Source organism: Papilio xuthus, unplaced genomic scaffold (assembly GCF_000836235.2).
Source record: "Papilio xuthus unplaced genomic scaffold, Pxut_1.1 DF826945.1, whole genome shotgun sequence".
In the NCBI taxonomy this organism is placed as follows: domain Eukaryota; kingdom Metazoa; phylum Arthropoda; class Insecta; order Lepidoptera; family Papilionidae; genus Papilio; species Papilio xuthus.
In genome coordinates this window covers 5,252,247-5,274,641 of record NW_013531704.1, presented here as the reverse complement: position 1 = coordinate 5,274,641, position 22,395 = coordinate 5,252,247, and the positions used below count along the sequence as shown (strand labels likewise).

The following is a 22,395-nucleotide window of genomic DNA, read 5'->3' as shown; positions in this document are numbered from 1 at the left end:
CTTTGCGCGTGCGGTGCAAATTGTCGTTTGTCAAAAACATTATATCCAGTGACATATTGACTTAAATACTATATTCACATCACAAACACTTCACAATAAAGAATTTATTTTCGTACGTTAGTATTTTAATATCAAAATGCATTATATTTAAAAAAAAAACGGACCGATGTGCGCGACGGCTTGCGCGCACTGCAATGAGACGCGGTGCGAGGGAAATCGCGGGAAAAGCTATGTATGTGCCAATCAAAGCGCATACCGGAACGATACATTTGTTTTGTAGTCTGAAGCTACAGATTGTAATAGATATCTCTGTCCACCACATTAATTTTAGTTTAAACATAGTCGTACTATTTGTTTACTTATGTCATTCTAGCTGTCGACCGCGACTCCATTCGCGCAGAGTTAAAAAAAAATAGTAGTCTATGTCTTATTCCACAATGTTCTACATTTGAGCCAATTTCATTAAAATCTGTTAAGCCGTTCCAGAGTTAACTTCAAACAAACATCCGTCCATCTAAATATTCACATTTATAATATTAATAAAATTACCTGCCCGTAGCTTATATGTTCTTCCAGACTATGTTCACATTTATGCCAAATTTCATCGAGATCCGTTTCAAAAATCATCCAAACATTCGCATTTCCAAGAAAGAAATAGGTAAGATTCAAAGCATAAGGAACAGTAATTGACGTTTCAGTGGTAAAATTATGTGTTTTATACAATGAAAGAGCTCACAAATTGCCATATGCATTCAAAGAAGTACAGATTACTGCTTAGAAAAACAGACATTCCTTTAACCTGTGTTATACATCCTTGGAAATATCGCCAGAGAAAGATGACAATGAAGACAAGTTTAAGATAGGTAATTAATTCAAATCGTATAATGGAATAACCATGGAGTCAACGTAAAGAGGTCTGTTATGTTTACGGAAGACTAAGCTCATAACGATGTTAATGTCGGCAGAACAGGCGTGGTTACACACTTAATTATCTGAGTCCGCTTAATTACAAACGGTCTCGAAAGCAGAGAAAGTATGACGGGATGGGTAATGAAAAAAAAATATAGAATCGCAAAATGAACATATATAAACAACGTAATTACAATTCGAGATCAAAAACCTAATTACCTTCTTATTTATCTTACTAATATTAAAAATGCGAATGTTTAGATGGAAGGATGGATCCGACAATGTGCTGGTGTATCGGCGCAACACTAGCCTTATTAAAATGTCAACGTTTATGACCACTCATTAATCAATCTGACACTTGACTTGGTAATGAAAACCCACCATTCGCGTCAAAGGATACTAACTAATAAAGTCTAAAACATGGTATCTGCAGAAAGGTTCAAAGAATTACGCTGAAATCTGGCATTGATACTGAACGTAGTCTGAAGGAACACATATATTTTTTTATAATTCCGCACGAACGGAATCGAGTAGAAAAAATAATCCAACATTAATTATTTTTAAAAATCAGCTTTTTTATACATACAAATGAGACAAACATTGCAATTTTTTTGTATATATCGTCGATGAAAATTCGCGATGTTTTCATATAATTCAGTTGGTAATCGTAAATCGTTGGTTATATCTTTTCTATCGTGTTAAAAGATGCCGACAAAGAGCAGTAATGATGGTGTTATTAAAGCAAGATTTAGAATAGAACGGAGGTGCAAAAAGCATCGCTATGTGGAACAATTCAATTAAATGCTACGGGAATCAATATTAACTTTCTATAAACAATTAAAGTTTACTCCTATTCCTAGTCTTATCAAATACCTTTTACCCATTAGACTGTACGGCTACGATTCTCTAGAGTTAGTTTAATTATTACTTAAGTAGTTCCTTAATTTACCAATGACACCTTAAAGGTACGCGTTCATTGTCCTGGGCCGGACGAACCGCACGGATAAAACGGGTTTGCTTTGTCTTACGATGCGGGCGGCGCAGATGATGGACGCAGCAATTCAAATCATAGTTCTAAAGTACAGTAATAAAGCTCGTTGCGTGCGTGCAGCGAGGGCCAATGGACGCCTACCTTTAGTGCTACTCTCTGTGTAGTAAGTCAAACTAAATAGGCTTTTTTGAGTTTTAAAATATGCTAAATAGTGATTGTAATTCAATTTCATTGGTTGTTTACAAGTCTTCAACTCGACGATTACGCTGGTACGATACGTAACATAATGTACTAGAAATTACAAAAAGTCGTTGTTAATAGATATACAGATACGAGTATGGGAGATTTATCTCGTAATGATCAGTAACATGCGAAAGTATCATTGTTTTTTTATTTCTTACATTACATGAATACGCGTGGACTAGAACATGACACGTAAAAATGACGTCACAATTATGTGATTTGAGACTGTAATAACTCAAGTTAAATCGCAATAGCTAGAAGATAGAGGGAGGCTGAAGAATGTATGGATAGATTAACTTTTGGCCGCGACTACGTCCACACAGAATTATAAAAAAAACTTACTAAGTCGCTTAGTTCTTCCAGGCTATGTTTTAAATGACAAATTTCATCGAGATCCGTTGAGTTGTTCCGCAAATACTTTCTAACAAACATCTATCCATCTAAACTTTCGCACTTATAATAGTAACATTGTGTAAAAGATTTCATTAGGGAGTAAATTCAGATATGACGGCTGATAGAGTTGTATAGAAGAGAAGCATATACTTTGACAACCTGACAGTAACCATAGCAACGACTTGTCTTTGGGAAAAGGGAAGGCAAAACTATGAATTTTTCATTCATTCAAAGTTAGCTCTCGCCCGCGATTCCGTCCGCGGGAAATTAAAAAAAAAACAACAATAAGTCTTCATGTGTTCTTCCAAACTATGTTCTACATCTATGCCAAATGTCATCAAAATCCGTTGAGCCGTTCCGGAGATATCTTCAAACAAACATCTATCCATCCATCTAAACATTCGCATTTATAATATTAGTAAGATGTAAGCATAGACTATTTAAAAAAGTATCTATTTCGCTAAAATGTTAACGCATTCAATAAATTTTGCGTAATAGGATATAATTAAATCTTAAAGATAACCTAAAAATTCATCCGCGTAATAAACTTTCATAACATACGTTATTATTATAGCTGAGCGATGCGTTAACAAGAAATTACGAAAGGCGAATGATTCTATTGCGTGGAGTAAATGAAAATAGATAAAAAGTTGGATGAAATATCTGACAAGGAGATTAACCGTTGATTTCTGAGACCACAATCTCTGTATTATATCTCCCTTTTATTATCTTTAACAAAATGTGAGATAACAATATGTTTTCAACGTGAATTTGGCTTCAGAAACCCGCGTAAAAAGGATTATTTGAAAAATAGTAGGTTTAAAAGGTTTCCTTAGGGAACATACCCATACTACGTGACAATTTTTTTTTAGATTTTTCGACCCCTCCCACCCCTCGGTGACCACTCATAGTATGCCAAGACCCCCCTTTAGTTTTAACGTAGTAATTCATGATTATGATTTTTAATCATTTCACAGGCAAAAATTGAAAAAAAAAGCTGGCTCACACTCTTCTTTACAGCATAAGACTGCATGTATACTTAAATTACTAGTTAATTACGTATTATGAAAAATAACAACTAACGACTACGTGACAAAAATCTGAGCCACCCCCCCCCCTTGTAACTGACCGTAGTATTTTCAGGACCCCCCCCCCCTAAACGGATCACGTAGTATGGGCACGTTCCCTTATATGGTTTCAAAAATTCAAACTGCTATCTTTTTGACGTAAAGAAATTTGTTGTGTAGATCTTGTCTAGATAAATATTATGGCCTAAAAAGTTTATGATTTACAAACATCTGTAGTTTATTTTGCAAAACATTGAAGTGTTGTTAATTACAATTAATTAATTATAATATTCGTAATAACGATTTCTAGATTTGCTTTAGATTTCAAATTCCGTTTCCAATTAAACATGATATGAGGTTTCCCTTTCAAGACAAGCGAACTACGAGTGTAACAGACAGACTGATGTTTTATTTATTCTATATTACGATCCCCTCATGAAAGTGGAAAGCGCTATTTGCATCAAATTCCAAAGCAGTCGGAGCGATATGATATATGAATGTAAAATTACATGCAATTATTCTTCACGCACATGTTTTATCGCAATATGTTCCCACTGCCGAAACATTCACAGAAAACATGTTTTCAACTGTGGTTTAAGTTTTTTTTATTGGGCGGCGCCATGCCGCCCTCTCATTCCCCTAACATATTCAAGGTCAGGGACCTGGGGTGCGGGATATTCTTTATTATAATTTAAAACAAAAACCAATTACATAAGACTTAAATTAATATCACATTCGTTTGTTAGTGGTTTAAGTGATGGCAGTACTTAAAAAAATATTTAAACTGCTTGGCGTGTTCCTAAACACGTCATTATACTTAAGCCCTTTAGCACAGAACTATCGTAGTAATATTATAAATGCGAAAGTTAAAATGGATGGATGTTTGAAGGTATCTCCAGAACGGCTCTCGATGAAATTTGGCATACATATAGAACATAGTCTTGAAGAACACATAGGCTAATATATTTTTTAATTCTACACGTACGGAGCCGCGGGTAACAGCTTATTTGAAATAAATCGACCGTTTTATTATTCAGAGACATCTATCGGAGTATAGCTACACTACGTATTGTATAAATTCAATGCAGTTTCTTCTTTGAACCACTAGAGGGAACTATTTTATATTTTAAAATTATAATTCTTAAAATGTTTCCTATGATTTATTTTAACTAGAATGTAGATGTTGGATAGAATAATTAAGAGCTTAATATATAAAATTACCTATGGATTTTTGGCAAACCACGGCTATTGAAAACACTATTATAAGCTTGCGAGATGAGGTATTGACAAGAAAATAATGAAGTATTTATAACAAAAGAAAAGTGTTGATGCGTATTTATGGTAAAACACATAACTACTTTGACGTCCGTAATATCCTTCACCGGCGTTGAAAGGGTTAAAACATGTGTTAACCTGAATGTTTTATTATATTTTGGGGTAATACTTTAATGTTGATTTTAAATGATACGATTATAGTGTCATGCATCCTGACCTGCAGCTCATCATCAGCAGCGGAGTCAAATGTCTCCCGGAGTCTCGCTTCACCTCTGGCGTCCGCTTTAGCCGCCATTTGCTTCTCTCGCAATGACGTCCGCCGTACTGACCGTACTCTGTCAACAAAAACGTTTAGAAATAGAAAAAACAGCCTTAAAAATGCATTGACACATCAACCGTCTAACCGTTTAAGCTATTGGGTTACAAATATGTCGAATGTAAAGACGAAGTTGCTATAAGACGGTACAAAAATACGATTGAAAAATGTAAAAAAAATATATAACAACTACGGCCGCGTCTCACTTAAATTTATTCCGGGAATGTCAGCTAGACGTGCTAGTTGGAAAGGTGGTTTAAATTTGCCTTTTTCGATGTTATTATTTCTGGATTTTATGTATGTGTAATCGTTGGTTTCTGAGACCAAAATCTATGTATAAAACATATCCATCATCCCTGTAATGATTTAATTTGATTGATTTAACAAAAAGAGATAACAATATCTTTTAAACGCAGATTTCGGGCTCAGAAACCCACTATTACTAACTAATAGTACTAGGAGCTACGGTTTTCGCAACTACAGGTCTGGCGCTTATTTTGATTGAAGGCAGGTCATAGATTATTCCAGTCAATCCCACTCACGAAGTAACCCAGCAACCCCTTTTATGTCGCTAGTGTACTCTGGGAGTGGTATCGGCGAGATACTTAATTGGCGGGCTATGTTGTATGTGTATGTTTGTATGGTGTAGGGGGCGCAGAAGATGCAGTGACCTGCTGGTGCTGGCTGTGGAGGAGGAGCGGCGAGCGGTGCGCAGTCTCTCGCCGGCGGAGTGCGCGGCGCGTCGCCTGATCTCCTCCTGCTCGGCCGCAAGCCGCGCGATGCGTGTGCGGATCTCGCCCTCCTCGCATATATCTACATGCATAGTTTATTACACACAGAAAAAACAATAGCAGGACATTATTGATAAATGCAAAAATACCTTTAAATTGTCAACTTTATACTGACAAAATAAAAAAATTTGTTAGTTTGAATTGAATAGGCTCCGAAACTATTGAACCGATTTAAAAAATTCTTTTACTGTTATGAACCAACACTATACGCGGGTGACATAACTTATATTTATTATTAGATTATTGAAATTCCGCACGGACTAACCGTGAGTTTCTGAGACTAAAATCCTCGTCTAAAATCTCTGTCATTATAAAAAAGAATAACGACATATTTTATAAAGAAAATTTGGTCTCAGTAACCAACGGTAAAGCGAGGGCATCTACTATTTATATATTACAAGTAATTTAGTCTTCAAGTCTTGCCAAACGGTCCCTATAAGTATAATTCGTATTGGAATACTACACTTAGTGTCGACCTTAGTGACCTAGTATTATGGATTGTGTATTAACTAACCGGCGGGCGTCTCGTCGTGCTTGTTCCTAACGTTGAGGTCAGCTCCGTACTGCACCAGTAGTTCTAATACTTCTAACTGCAACAAATGTTACATAAACTCAAATTACACTGTATAATATCTTCTTCTTCGTATTCTTCATTACTGAAGGTCGTGCTTGTCCTGATACGCTTCAACGGCCGTGTCGACCAGCTGCCTCCACGCCGTCCTGTCTTCGGCTTGTCTCAGGGCAGTCGTGATATTAAGTCCCAAATTCCGTTCGTGTGAGGTCGTCATTATTTTAGATTCAATATGAAGTTGTAATCTTTTACTCGCAAGACTTATATTCGCAAGATTTAAAAAAAATTTAATTTACGAAAATATATAATCTCAGTTTTTTTTATATATTACAATTTTTGTATCGTATATATTATAGAAATAACTAATAATATTGTTCATCTGGTGTCCTTTCTTATGTTTCACAGTTCATACTCTTTACCTTTTAAACGCCAAGTTATATTTACAAAGTACCCACATGTCCCCAGCAGGCGGCGGCGTGCACCGGCTGCCACATGTCGTGGTCCACCACGTCGGTGCTGGCGCGATGCTCCAGCAGGAACTCCACCACCTTCAGGTAACCGTTCGCAGACGCTATGTGCAACTGCAACAAACAACTATCGTGTGTGATAAATCTAAAAAAAAAATGTTTATCAAGTTTATTTTGTAGTAAAACTAACGATATTTATTGTTAAAATATATTAATGTAATATCTCTTTTGAGAAATAATTTTTACATATAAATAAATAAATAAATATTAAGTTGGCAACACTGTACTCTTTGTTTTTTTTTGTTCTAGAACATAGTATTTGCAAGCATGTTTTTTTTTAATTTATAACATATATTTAATGTGTAAGTTACAGTATTACTTGTAAAAGAAATTAAAGGAAATATTTTTTTTGGATATTTTTGTGTGCGTTAAACCAGCAGTATTTAAAAAGAAAATTTAGTAATTAATAAAAACATCATACGTATTCTATTGTTTTAATTTTAACCCCCTATATAACAAATAAAAGGACGGTTCAGAAACTCCCTAATTATACATTTTATAAACATGTTGTTTATTACACGATCAAATGCGTAAATACATCGTTGAACGAAGGTTGCTGTTTATTAAAGTTTATTGAAAAGGTTACCCAACGCATCATATTTCTTTTGCACGTGATTACAATCGTTAAAGTAACTTATACAGCATTATTTACGGAATATTCCAACATATCAATATGAATTTAAAAAAAAAACAAGAAATAATATGAAACAAATTTGTCATTGGAATTTTCGAAGCCATTGAGGTAAAGGGTCAAAATCAATATGTGGTTGTCCAAAGGTTAACACTATTAACTTTATCAAGCCAAAAATAATTTAACACGGAAATATTATAGTTATAGTTATTGTGATTAATAAAAAATACATACTAACTAAAATAATCTATTACTCTAATCTCATAGATTCGGCTTAATATCGATATTAAACTCTGATAACTATTAAATGAAAATAAATTACTTTTTAATACGCGTATTAGTTAACCTAATTAACGTACGCAACTAATGACATTTAGTCGAAATCAAGACGAGTAAAAAAGCTATTTCTTTAATAATTAGAGTTGGTTCTTTAAATAAATAACATAATGCATCAAAAGTAAAAACAACTTTACGACTGAAAATATAATTTAATTTTGACTGTATCCTCGAGCGACGGTGGATCAGGTAAACACTTGATTTGTAATCTGCAGTTCCTAGGTTCGAATCGCGGCATGTGCCAATTAGATGTTCGATATATGTATATTTATCCGTTTATCAGACGTTGAAGGAAAACATCGTGATGCAACCTGCACATATCTAAGAAGAAATTTCAAATTATGTGTGAAGTCAACCCAACCGCACTGGGCCAGCGTGGTTGACTATGGCTTAGTCACTCCTAATGTAGGGTAGGCTCCGAACCCCTATGTTCCCAACTTTTAGTGAGCTGATTGAGATTAATTGTACTTGTTACTTACCAAAGTAGCACCTTGATTATCTCTAGGTTCATCTAAATCCAATCCATCTTTGACTAGATCAGCAACATCCATCAACATTTTCATCTCTGTCGCCGCTCGTGTTTCATCTATCAACCTTTGAGTAACTCCTCTAGCCGCCATTTCACTTTCTATCGCATCCAGAGTTCTTTCTTCTTCACAAATATCATATGGCATATTCCCGTCTCCATTAACAGCTAATAAATTCGCCCCTCTTTGTATTAATATCCTAACAAGGTTGAGGTTACCACAGGTAGCTGCAGCGTGTAAAGGTGTCCATTTTTCGCTGTCTTCAGCATTGACATTTGCTCCATGATCTAGTAAGAGTCGCATCATGGCTTCGTTATTATCTATACAACATTGATGTAATGCTGTTAATCCATCTTCGTTTGTAGCATCAGGAGTTACACCTCTTGCCAACAATCTTCTCACTGTAACGAATTCATGCGATAAATTAGCATAAAACTTTATTCCGGTCAGTTTGACATTGTGAAATTAAAAAGATCGGATTGATTGATAAGTTTCGACATCGCTATCGGTGGCGCTAGAGAAATTCATAGAATAGAAAGCATAAAATTAGGGTTAGGTCGAAATATTTGAACTTGGTTTTAGTCAAATTAATTATTAATTAGCTGAATGTTTACGGACGTGTTCGCGATGTTTTAATTTTATGTCCATTCTGTAACACTTCATAGCTCTTTAAATTATATTTTTAATGACCTAGTTATCGATTCGATATTAATACTCATTTTAGCTTCATTAATTTGCTCAGAAATATTATTAATTACCAATGTTAAATGGAATCAATTTGAATACTAATTATTGTAAAACTACTAACTACTAATAATTGTCTTCTATGCATATAAGAAAATCTTAATAATTAAGCCAAGCTAGTGCTAGATAGTTAACAGTGGCTTTCTGAGGCCAAAATCTCCGTTTAAAACATATTGTCTTGTCTGTTTTATCGAAGATAATAATGATATATGTTTTATATAGATATTTTGGTCTTAGAAGCCAACTGTAAATGCTAAAATTGCATTCAAAATAAACTATAGCACGTGAAATATTTATAACATTGTTATAAATTAATATACCTTTTTTTTACAATGAACGAATGTGTGACACGACCTCGTCGTGTAAGGACATAGCACTCACAACAGCCGCGCCGAAATAACAGTAAAACACTTTTGCTTTTATTTCCACACGGCTAGACATCGTTTTATTTAGGTCTCAATTCATGTTCATGACTCAAATGTATCAGTATGTGTGCATATGAGGCTAAGGCTGTGTTCTCATTTAGTAAAGACAATCATTTAAATCGATTTTCTCATAAAATATAATTAGGCTGTAGACTGTTGTATATTAATTGCAAAGCGAATAACCTCAATTTACTTATTAATTTGTACGTCGGTGGCTCAGTGGTCAAGCACTTGACTTGCAATCTGCAGGTCCTGGGTTCCAATCACGCCATATACTAATGTGTTTTTTGATATCCGATTTACATATTTACATTTATCCGACGTTCTTACAGTGAAGGAAAACATCGTGATGCAACCTACACATATCTGAGAAGAAATTCAAAGATGTGTGAAGTCAACCAACTCGCACTTGGTTAGCATGGTTGACTATGGCCTAATCACCCTTAGCTTAGGGTAGGCTCCGAGCCCCTCGGTGGGGACGTATAGTGAGCTGATGATGATGACTTATTCATTTAATTATGCCTGTCGCATGGTAAATGTATGAGAGAAAAATGTATTTGAGATAAACAGAGAAGCATCTAATGAGAATACAGCCTTACACTTAGATCATCAATACATATGTTTAGTATATAACCAGCAATCGATATTTAAATACATGATGGAATTCTTAAGATCAGCATAACTTATATTCAGTAAATAGGCTGCAAACAAGCAGTTCAATTTAAATAAAATAAATTCCAAATTCAAATGCAGCCATTTTTTACAAAGAAAAAAATTCAAACGAGTTCCGGTTAAATCTAAGTTCAAACGAAGTATAATACAAAAAATTACCTTCATCAATATCATTCCTTGCTGCTGCTTCCAGCAACATAACACTATCGTTGAAAAAAATGTTGCGTTTATTACTCTTCTCTCTCTTCGGTCTTGATCGTGCCCACTCTTTCTCTCTCTGTTGCCATAGTTTCAGTTGCTGCATGCGACGTCTGGAAAGAATAACACGCATTTTTTAATATCGGATAAACGCATCGATCTGATCAATTCGACCTCAATTTGTTGCCACGATATGTCTAAGCGAGATATTTCATTGCCGAAAAGCGTGTAAAAGATAAAAATACGTTGCTGCAGTGTTTTACTTTACTAGTCTATCTGCTAAACTAAAAATATTATAGTATGTTAAATCATTGATTAATTCTAATATTATAAATGCGAATGTTTAGATGGATAGATGGATGTTTGTATTGAATCTCCGGAACGGCTTAACAAGCTAGATAAAATTTGGTACATGCAGAAAAGTCTGGAAGAACCCATAGGGTACTCATTAAGTTTAATTTTTATTTCATTTAATTCCGCGCGAACGGAATCGCGGGCGACACCTTTTGAATTATAATTACAAAATCTGATTTAAATAACCGATAGTTTACAACAGTCCCTACTATTATTTTAAATACTATTTTCTTAATTACAATCTACTGCACATCACATAATACGTTCACGGTCAATCAGTGACGGACAAAACAATAAACAAATGAATAATAAATATAATAAATAAAAAAAACTTACAAACTAATGGCACTTACTTTCGGTAGATTACATGTAAATTGTCCATTTTGTATTACGTGAACATAAACACTGACAAATCACAAAACTAGAGCAATATATAACTGATTTATATTACGTCTTTACACCGTTATTTATAGTATACTAATATTTCGTTGAAATCAGCAAAGTAATGTAAAGATTGTAGTCGAGTGTTCGCAATTATTAAATTACATAGTCGAGAATATGTGGAAGTAAATAAAAAATGTTTAGCAGTCTGCAAATTAGATATGACAGCGGCAAATAGTTGCTAGACACGTTTGATATTCGTAAAAAATATGTGCGTATAGACTTAGTAAACTAATAGAACGGCTCGTCTAACAAATGTATGAATTACTTTTTTAGGGTTCCGTACCTCATAGGAAAAAACGGAACCCTTATAGGATCACTTCATTGTCTGTCCGTCGGTCTGTCAAGACCCTTTTTTTCAATAACAATTTTGTTGAAAATCAGAAAAATATATATTCTTTAGGATCATTAAAAAATCGACCACGACTCCATCCACACGGAATAATAAAAACAATTATAAGTCTATGTGTTCTTCCAGACAATGTTCTACATCTATGTCTTTCAGCAAGATCCATTCAGCCGTTCTGCAGATATCTTCAAACAAACGTCCATCCATCGATCTAAACATTCGCATTTATAATATTAGTAAGAAATTAGATTGAAAATCGACTAAATATTCTTCTTTTAGTCTTGAAAACAATGTTCATCATCATCAGCTCACTGTACGTCCCCACCGAGAGGCTCGGAGCCTACCCTAAGTTAGGGGTGACTAGGCATAGTCAACCAGGCTGGCCCAGTGCAGGTTGGTTGACTTCACACATATCTTTGAATTTCTTCTCAGATATGTGCAGGTTGAATCACGATGTTAAAACAATATAATTATGACTTTCTTTTATTAACACGAATTTACCTTTACTTCAAAAACTAGGCTATGTATATTCTTTAAGAATTCATTAATAAAATGTACGATTGTAGTTTTTTAATATTATGAGAACATAAACGCAGTACACGTGCATCACATAATGCGTCATGTCCACACCTGTGCTTGATAAACGCAAATCGTTAATACTATCACATTTTAGCTACCTTATTCAAACATTAACTACGTCACATTTGCTGTAAACAAAAGGCTACTAAAGTCAAACAAACGAGATAAAATAAAAATATATTTTAGATAATTAAAGTTGAATATTAGTAGAGAAAACTGCAACTGTTTGTGGTTGGGTGATTATTAAAAAAAATACTGAAATTCCGTGCAGAAAAAAAATCGAACGGCAACTCCCTTCAATCCCCAAAAAACAGGCATTGGGACTAGAAAATTGTCTTAAACACGCGAAAATTTTTACCCACATAATTAAATACCCATATTCTTTGTTGTGCTACTTATATATTTTTATGTTTTCTTACTAATCATTTGTATATATATATACAAATGATTGGATGGATGTATGTTTGTTAGAAGATATCTCTATAACGGCTGCATGGATTTCGCTGAAATTTGGCATAGATGTAGAATGAACACACACTAGTTAAGCTTTTTTTTGCGCGGACGAAGTCGTGGGCGACAGCTAGTCTATATATAAACCTATTGTTGTTAACCAACGTTATATTTGAAATATGATGAGAAATAAGACACCGTCATATAAATAGACGCGGATATGTGTTCAAATGACTTTGCCAACCACAAGAATGGTTAAGTTGATGAATGAAATTAAAAAAAACAGTAAGTTTCAAAGATATATATAGATCTGAACAGTGCGGATGACACCTAGTTTAAATTAAGATAACACTATCATAGTTCCAACACAGTAGTTTTATAATTATATCGTAATTACATTGAAGGCTATTATCGATATCCCCTATCCGGTGGTAGCCGAGATAATCTACGATAGCAAGTGCGTCAGTGGAGCGTTACACTTTCACACGAGGGCAGTACAGCGGTAGAACAGTATACAGAGCAGTATAGCTATTTGAACGTTTACTTACTGTGTTAACATTTTATTTATTTTAACAAGAATTTAAAACATTAACAAGAATTTTTGCGACACGCGCTTTCTTAACGTCATCGTCAAAATGAATCATGCCTAATGGTTAAGGGTGTAGATTTCCGATCACGTGGTCAGGAGTTTGAAACCCGCCATTAGACTATTGTCGTAAACAATGTCCTATCATAAGCATACAGCTTAGTTGGCATGGTATAAGAAATTAGGTAAATTAACAAATAATCTACTAATATTTAAAAAGGTTAACATTTGCATGAGATATGTGGCTAAACTTTACGCCCGGTAGGGGCGTTACACAATACAAATTTTGCCGATGACGTTACGAAAGTTTTCACACGAATATTCGTCCTAGGGCCTGTGTTATGTTTCGGCGTAGACGTTCAGACAACAGTACTGAAATGTCTCACTATTCTGTCATCGTGTAAAACCACGCTGCACAAGCAAACCGGTCGACAACGGACACGGATACCTTCGCTAAGGGATATGTGCCATACAGTACGACATTTAGGTCAAGTATCTTTATTATTATAACTAGTTATTATTAAAAGAAAAAAACTTTTATAATTCATGTTACTTAAAAAATTAAAAATAAAAGACAAACTACTCATCAAGACGCTTCAATAAACAAACTCGATGAGGTTATGTCATTTTACTGCGAGGTTCAAGAAGAAATATTGACATGACATATTGAAAATATGACAATTAAAGAGTTAAAAATAAAATAGAGCGGTATTCTAAAGGTGAGCATAAAGGGCAACGTATAAGAAAACATAAAAAACGATAAAAAAGAACAGATAAGGGATTTATATCAATACAAAACAAGTGTAACAACTACTTCGACGAAATTTGATAACATATCACTTGTCACTGACAACATTATCTGATCGCAGCCTACATATCTTGATATATCCTAAAGTAGCCAAAGTACAAACAGTTCAGAAAATACTGTAAAGAAACAGATTACCATTGCGGTTACGTAATCAGTTCCCCAATATAGCGATTCGTAATCCCGGCGACAAAGGTACCTTACACTAAGTACATCAGAAGAAATTCAAAGATATGTGTGATGTCAACCAACCCGCACTGGGTCAGCGTGATTGACTATGTCCTAGTCACTCCTAACTTAGTGTAGAATCCGAGCCCCTCAGTGGGGACGTATAGTGAGCTAACGATGAAACTCTAACAATACAGCCCTATTTCAAAATAATGGCCATACAAGAAATTAAATAAAATTTCAATAAAAGGATAGGTGTGTCAAATTTTTTTGGATTCATTCAAAAACCTTATCTTTTAATTTAATTGAAATATCTGCAATGGCAACCCTACTATTTATATATCTACGTATCTTTTCTTCCTAACAAACCATATAGCACATGATTGCAAAGCCTACAAAGATCGAAACTAGAACGTCACCGACATTTAAACAAGTTGTATAGGAACGGCCTACAAACACGAGAGTAGTAGGGCTGACAACTTTCAAAAAAACACTGGCAACTATTAAAAAACAAAGCAACGTCCACTCTTGATCCTTAGCGGACGAACGGCATCTTAAATATTTTAAAACCCGTAACCGCAATGCAATATGAAATCTCGAAGAATTCGAATCAAAGCCGAAGAGGTTGCAGCCCTAGTTAGGCACTCTGTTAGAATTGAAACTTTGCGGCAATTACGTCAGATTGAGCGACGTGTTAATGAGGTATCAACTGCTAAGCTTTAGATTAAACTATTAGTTATTTTTGAATAAAACAGAATCACGTTAATATAGTAAAATATGTTTTTGTCCATTTCAACAGTTTTAACATACTCTAAATAAAGGCGACTCCAAAGATAAAGATGTAGATCTTTCATAATCTATATCTTTACTAAACTTTACCGTTTGATAAAATTATCACTTATCTCTAATTTCTTCTATAACATTACAGGAAATTTTTGAAATATTTTTTATTTATATCATAAGGTGGCAAACGAGCGTAAGGCCATCTGAAATCGCTAAAATAGTGAATTAACCGTTGCCCATAGGCATACGGAATTGCATATGCGTTGCCTACCTTTAATCGACGGAGGAGTGGATGCACAGAAAGAAAATATTTTCCCTTCCTATGCATCCTCTAATCCGGAAAGTCCACTTCCACTTCCCATCCTTTCCTTATAAGAAAAAGGGTGGGAAGGGAAATAGCACTAAATTAGGCCTCCGGGACGCACACTCATCAGACGAAACTCGAAATAGCTTCCACTTCACGCCCATCTTCTATGTGGTCGTAGTATTTCACCGGGCGAGCCGGGCCAATTCGTGCGAAGATGTTAAAGCGGGCTCTACCACTGTTAAATTATTTTCCATTTGCCTACGAGAGTGTGTACAATCTAGAAATATTATAAGAAAATACAATCTTAGTAATATAACACACATTTCAATCTTTATTTATTCATTTATATATTCTCAATATAACACATTTCATATATAAAATAAAAAATATAGCAAAATATATTATATTCAAAATAGAGCACCACCGGCTGCGGAATCCCATGACTCAAGCAACCAGCAGTCAGGGCTGCAGAGACGGGAACCTTCTCACGATGCACGCGATTTCTAGCATTTATTCTAGTTTTCTAGATTCTATTTGATTTATTATTAATTTGATCGTTTCATAATATTTTTAAGTTAATATCTAAATAAAACACCCTTAACTTCGTGTGCGTTCGTATAAATTTTCAATCTTGCAAGTTAAGTTCAAATAATCACGAAATTAATTACTTAACCGTACCCTTAACATTAAGATAAGAAAAATACATTTCCCAAATCATTTAACGCGCTTTTACGCAAGCTTTAATCAATTAGTAGCGCTCTAATTTTCGTAACACTGCCTTTATACGCTTAATCCTACACGAGAAGTTTTTAATTCAAACTTGTCATGCGATCATAAAAAGTGAAAACTAAGTTTCACTCTATCATAACTCTCAATGCAATCTATATAAATATAATGATTACCATTGTTCAAGTATTACGGAGAAATTGCTTAAGCAATTTCGTTATATGGATAGACATTGCCGATTGGAAGCTATTTTTCTAGCGAAACGAACTCTGAAATTAAGAAAAAGCCGACTTCATAAAAAATATTCGCAAACAAAAAAAACTTAGTAAACAATTAATAAATTTCTTTTCTTTCTTGAAATGTGTCTATACTTTCCAATTATTGTTATTTTGGAGTCGGTGTCGACCTGATGTCTTAGACCTAATTACGTTTAAGGTAGTCCCTAGACCGAAAGTACTAGGACCTAAAGTACGACGATACACACCATACAAATTTTGACATAATTTTTCGATGCCATTACTAAAACGTATATCGCAAATATTCGTGATAGACCCTCTGATAATGAAATACAGAGATCGTGAGTCTTTATATGGACATTACATATCGTTTAACTTCACTGTAGTAATATAATAACCAAACACCATTTAACAGCTGGGTTTCAGTAAACGTAGTGTCGTCCCTCTCTTTTCATTTGGAAAAACTGAGATATCAATATATGTTTTATACGGGTGTTACGCTAGTGGAAGCCCACGTACGCTGTTCGTATCTCGTGACTGTTTAACTTCTAATCAAGTTCCTCGCGTTTATAACTATGCGTTCGTGCCCGGTGTCGTCCGGGTTAATTTAAATGTTGCACGAAAGAAAATATAACATAATACTTCTGCTCTATTTAGCTATAGGCTAGTGAAAGTTTTATAATAAATGGTTTAAGAATTTCATAAACAAATTTTTCTTCTTTCTTCTAATGATTGATGATATATAATCACAGAATTTTTCACACAAAATATCTAATACTAGCAGTAACCCTCAACTTGTCTGTGTGGAAATGAGAAAAAAAAATTTTATATAGTCTATGTCACTCGGGGATAGTGTAGCTTTCAAACAGTGAAATAATTTTTCAAATCGGTTCAGTACTTTCGGAGCCTATTCAATGCAAACAAAGAATTAAATCTTTCCTCTTTATAATTTTAATATACAGTGTTTTTAGGTAATATACATTGCTTTAACGCTTTACCTCCCAGCTTAAGTTTATTGATATCGTAAATTACATTAAAAAAAAATCAATTTAAAAAAAATGTCGAGTAAAATTATATCGAATACCTTTAAGGGGCAATTATGCGGCGTATTAACTGTATCGTCCAGTTTCTTGAACATGTCGACCGCAAAAAGGCACTTTCGATCCGCTTTTGCCGCAGGTCCACTTTTTATGTTATCACTTTTAGTTCAGTGTCTGTCGCGAACGAGCTCACAATCTTTCCGGTTTCTAAGCTTTACGACTTTGATTCAGTTCGGATGTTGACTATAACTATAAATTTGATTAAAAAAAATAATTAAGTGAGCAAAAATTTTTTTTCTTCAATTTATGGTACAAAAACAAAAGTTATTAAATTTTTATTTAATTTAGGAACGTCTAGAAACTTTCTATGCAACATATTAAAAGCGAAAGTAACATAACAATTATAATCTATAAAAAAACTGCTAGTTAAAAATGTCTTACATTTGTTAGTATAAAATTAGTAATAAATTACCGCTAGTTACAGTTTTATTTAATTACACAAGTAATATGAGAAGCCTTTTTAATTAACAATACGAATGGTGACTTGCAGAAACATTACGCAAAGGCTGTTCTAAAAAAAAACATTGTTACTTCGATGCTGACAAATTACGCAAAAAATGCCGCAATGACCAGCATTTTCCAGGAATGAAAAAAAAACGAAAAACGAATAACGAAAAAGTTTCTATACCAATTCTACTACCATGAATACTCGAAAGAAATATACATATATCTATCTCGATCTTTTTCATGAAAATGACAGGGATGACAATAAATTTTTTAAGATGATTTTCTGTTGGTGAAACCACGGTATGTATTGTTTTAATACAGCAAAGGGAAATTAACAAACCAAAAAAAAGCTTACTAATGTGATGAGTTGCATTTGCCTTGTTAATCTAGTTATAACATTTAAACTGAGAATTTATTTTAAAAGTAGGTTTTTTTAGAAAGACAATAAGTGCTATGCCATTAAATTTCGCAAATAGAAATAATGTTGAACAATTTTTTTCACACGCACAAACGCTATCGCGTAATAGTTTCGGGTAGGAGTATCAAACGATAACGTTGTTGGGTTTAAATCCTACATGTATGTTGTTTTATGGAGACAATTAATGCATAAAAAAGTCTATAAAATGTACTTAAGTACTCTGTACTTACAAGTACATTTTTAGTCAATTTCCTGGAAAATTTACTTCAAATAAAGCAGGTTAATTTAAAACAATGATTATGATAGTGAAAGATTTCTTACGTATGTATCTTAGAAAATTTAAAAATAAAAAACATCCTGTGTAAAACATAGTAAATTCTACTGCGAAGTGCATAAAAAACTCTATAAAATGTACTTAAGTACTCTGTACTTACAAGTACATTTTTAGTCGATTTCTTGGAAAATTTACTTCAAATAAAGCCAGTTAATTTAAAACAAAGATTATGATACTGAAAAATTTCTTACGCCTGTATCTTAGAAAATTTAAAGATAAAAAAACACCCTGTGTAAAACATAGTAGATTCTACTCCGAAGTATTAGAATGTATGTATTACAACATCACAGAAGTATAATTATCGAGCTTGCGACGCTTACAGTATATAATAATGTTGTAAACTTCGTGTAACATAATTGCATATAAAATATATGTCGTGTATAGGCACGCTATTTCGTAATATCACAGTATGACCAACATAACAACTCAGGAAACTAAGCTATATATTATTGTACAGTTCGCAAGTCTGGCTGTAACAACATTTATTACCTATGTCTGAAAGTAACGTATAATCCGGTAATAATTTGCAATGCAACCCAATAATTACTGCTTTTCATAAGAATTACGGTAATAAAAAATAGTAGAGTATCTTTTCTTGTAAGACCCTAAATCGTTATTATTAGAAATATTATTACTAGCTTTCGCCCGCGGCTCTGTCCGATCCGCGCGGAATTAAAAAAAAACTTAATTAGTAGCCTATCTATTCTTCCAGGCTATGTTCTATACCTATGCCAAATTTCAGCGAGATCCATGCAGCCGTTCCGGAGTTACCTTCAAAAAACATTCATCCATCCAAACATTCGCATTTATAATATTAATAAGATAAATGCGAAAACTTAGATGGATGGATAATTGGATGTTTGTTAGAAGGTATCTTCGGAACGGCTCAACAAATCTCGATAAAATTTGGCATGGTAGAACATAGCCTGGAGGAACACATAGGAAACTATTTTTTTTATAATTCCGCACTGACGGAGTCATACCAGAAGTACATAAAGTGAAATGATATTATTTAACATAGGTCCTGTTATATTTCTTAAAGCAATTATAAACGTTTCTTTCCCACCAATGCGTGGAATGTAAACAACGACAGGATGGAGACTGTTACGTCTGCACGATTAAAACAAATAAAGTTATTTAATATTATTGTAATGTCTGGTATTGGCTCTATGCCCTCGTATGTTTTACATTTTGGTATTTAAAAACGCGTTGAGCAATTGACTTGCAATCTGCAGGTCCTCGGTTCGAATCCCGAAATGTACCAGTGTGTTTTTCGATTTCCGATTTATATATGTACCCTACGTTCTTACGGTGAAGGAAAACATCGTAATGCAACCTGCACATATTTGAGAAAAAATTCAAAGATACGTGTGAAGTCAACCAACCTATACTGTGCCAGCGTTGTTGACTATGGCCTAGTCACCATTTACTTAGAGTAGGCTCCGAGTCCCTCGGTGGGAACGTATAGTGAGCTGATGATGATATTTTAAAAACACATCAAGTTAAATACCACTGTTATTTCTTAGTGCATTTTATTAGTATAATTTACAGTTAATTTATTTACTAGCTGTATCCCACACTGACTCTGACCGCGCGGAATTAAGAAAACATAATTAGGTAGCCTAATAATTCCAGACTTTGTTCTATATGTATGCCAAATTTAATCAATATCAGTTCAGCTGTTCTGGAGGTAGCTTTAAACAAACATTCATCCATCTAAACATTCACATTAATAATATTAGTAAGATGTAAGACTGATCACGCTTTATTGATTTACTATAATTTTTTTTTAATATGATAAATAAGAATTACAGACCGTTAATGTTATATTAAAATCCTAATCCAACTAATACAATTAAATAATCAGCGGAAGACCCGCATTTAGTATTATTACTGTATCTTTCCTTGTTGTTATCGCACAGCTTGATCCGAGCTAATCCGTGCAAGGTCTCTTACTAGATTAGCTGCTATATTTGGAATTAGTCTGTAAACGTTATAAATCATTGTGTGGACTATACACTATCGCATACCGACCGGACAATGTTTGTTGTTTATGTAAAAAATACGTCTTATGAATTTGTTTCATAGAATCTTTTCGACCATCTGCTTACCATTGGTTTGCGAGATCTGAAACTATTAAGCATCGTGTGGATGTATAAGTGGATGGATAAGAGAGAATCTGAGGAACCGTGATATTTATCTCTCTTCCTTTGACTTACTTAACTTAAAGTCCTATGTTCCCGTAGTGGGGCAGAGGGCGTCCATAGTGCGCCGCAAGTTCGCTCTATCTTGGGCTCTGCGTTTGGTCTCGGGCCATGTCAGCCCGATTGCCTTCATCTCGGCAGCTGAGCGCCGCCAAGTATCTTTCTTCCACGCGTTTCTAACTTATGGAGGTCGTCCGTCGGAACGAGATTTTGACTCATCTATAGAGTTTTCCCTACTTTCCAGGTTCAACTATAATTCCCAGGGACGTAGTTAACACATCAGGAAAAGTAAGTAATTAAGAACATTCTTGTTCTAGATGTGCCAATTGACGGATACCGCATTCAATTACTTTTTAATAGATTAACTTTTTTTAAATAAATGTCAGACTCGAGTAGCTGCTTTGCAATAACCTTTTCCGTGATTCACAGTGTAAAATCCAGATGCCAATATACCTACTGTTTATTTAAGTGACTTTTTTTAGCAACAATTACCGTCGAGTATTCAATGTCAACGCAATGTTTAAACTCTATCGTTTTATCAAAGTATCATTTGAAATTACATGCTTAAAATGTACATGAATTTCTCGCGTCATTTTTCACCTGAGGGTTTCACTGATATGACAATCTTAGACACATAATGTCTTGACAACAATATATGTCAATACTAGTATCAAGGCAGTGGAAGCCCATACTAATAGTTTGTCAGAGATTGAAAAACTTAAGACCCTTCGTACACAGGGGTACACAAATCTCTAATACCCGGCGATTTTAGTCACTACAAGACCTACACAATATAATGTAGAGATTCGTACAAAGGCACGTGTAGCCGACATTTTGTTCTTTATGAATTTATCCAATCATTAAAGATTACAACACTTTATTTCTTCGATTTCAGCAAGATTATAATGTCACAGAGTCACAAATATTACAAGCGATATTTCTCAACCCACAGGACTAAAAGCGTGTTAAATTTTTGTATGTAATAATCCAAAGAAGGAATCAAGCGCCCACATGAATTGCACATTCGAAACCATTCAAGGTTCTAATAAAGCTCTTTATGAAATAACGTTATTATCATAAACTTGAATTATAACTTAATAGAGATCTCTTATTACATTATAACGTAAATGTATACTACGAGCATGAAGAAAAACACAGGATGTTTGGAAATGTAAATCATGAAAAATGTATTCTAGAGAATGACTCTTGAAGTTTGAACTTTCGACTACCATTTGTATCTTTAACAAATTTTCGTATTGCATAAATATGAAAGATAACTTAGTGTCCGGCGTCACTAGTATGTAACTTCGGACACGAACGGAATCAAAACATATTTAAAATCAAAACAAATCATACTTGGAAAATCTAATATGTTATCGTTGACAAATTTTAATGACTCTAGTTTATAAGGCAACAATCCGTTTCATTCATTCGGTTTATTTTTCACACCGTGTCCAAAATATTTTGACCTAAATTGGAATGAACCTTTGAA

At 34.1% G+C, this 22,395-nt stretch overlaps 1 protein-coding gene across 2 annotated transcripts in view; it reads right to left on the bottom strand.

Annotated features, from left to right (window-relative positions):
- MYPT-75D (Myosin phosphatase targeting subunit 75D) overlaps positions 1-22,395 on the bottom strand; it is a 34,145-nt gene that overhangs the window by 4,678 nt on the left and 7,072 nt on the right. For both annotated transcript variants that reach the window (XM_013317108.1, XM_013317109.1), the window contains exons 3-8: positions 10,578-10,729; positions 8,530-8,978; positions 7,012-7,137; positions 6,500-6,575; positions 5,866-6,007; positions 5,096-5,213 (exon numbers count right to left, since the gene is read on the bottom strand). In XM_013317108.1, coding sequence (XP_013172562.1) covers positions 5,096-5,213; positions 5,866-6,007; positions 6,500-6,575; positions 7,012-7,137; positions 8,530-8,978; positions 10,578-10,729 — 1,063 coding nt within the window. The remainder of the gene's footprint in view (positions 1-5,095; positions 5,214-5,865; positions 6,008-6,499; positions 6,576-7,011; positions 7,138-8,529; positions 8,979-10,577; positions 10,730-22,395) is intronic.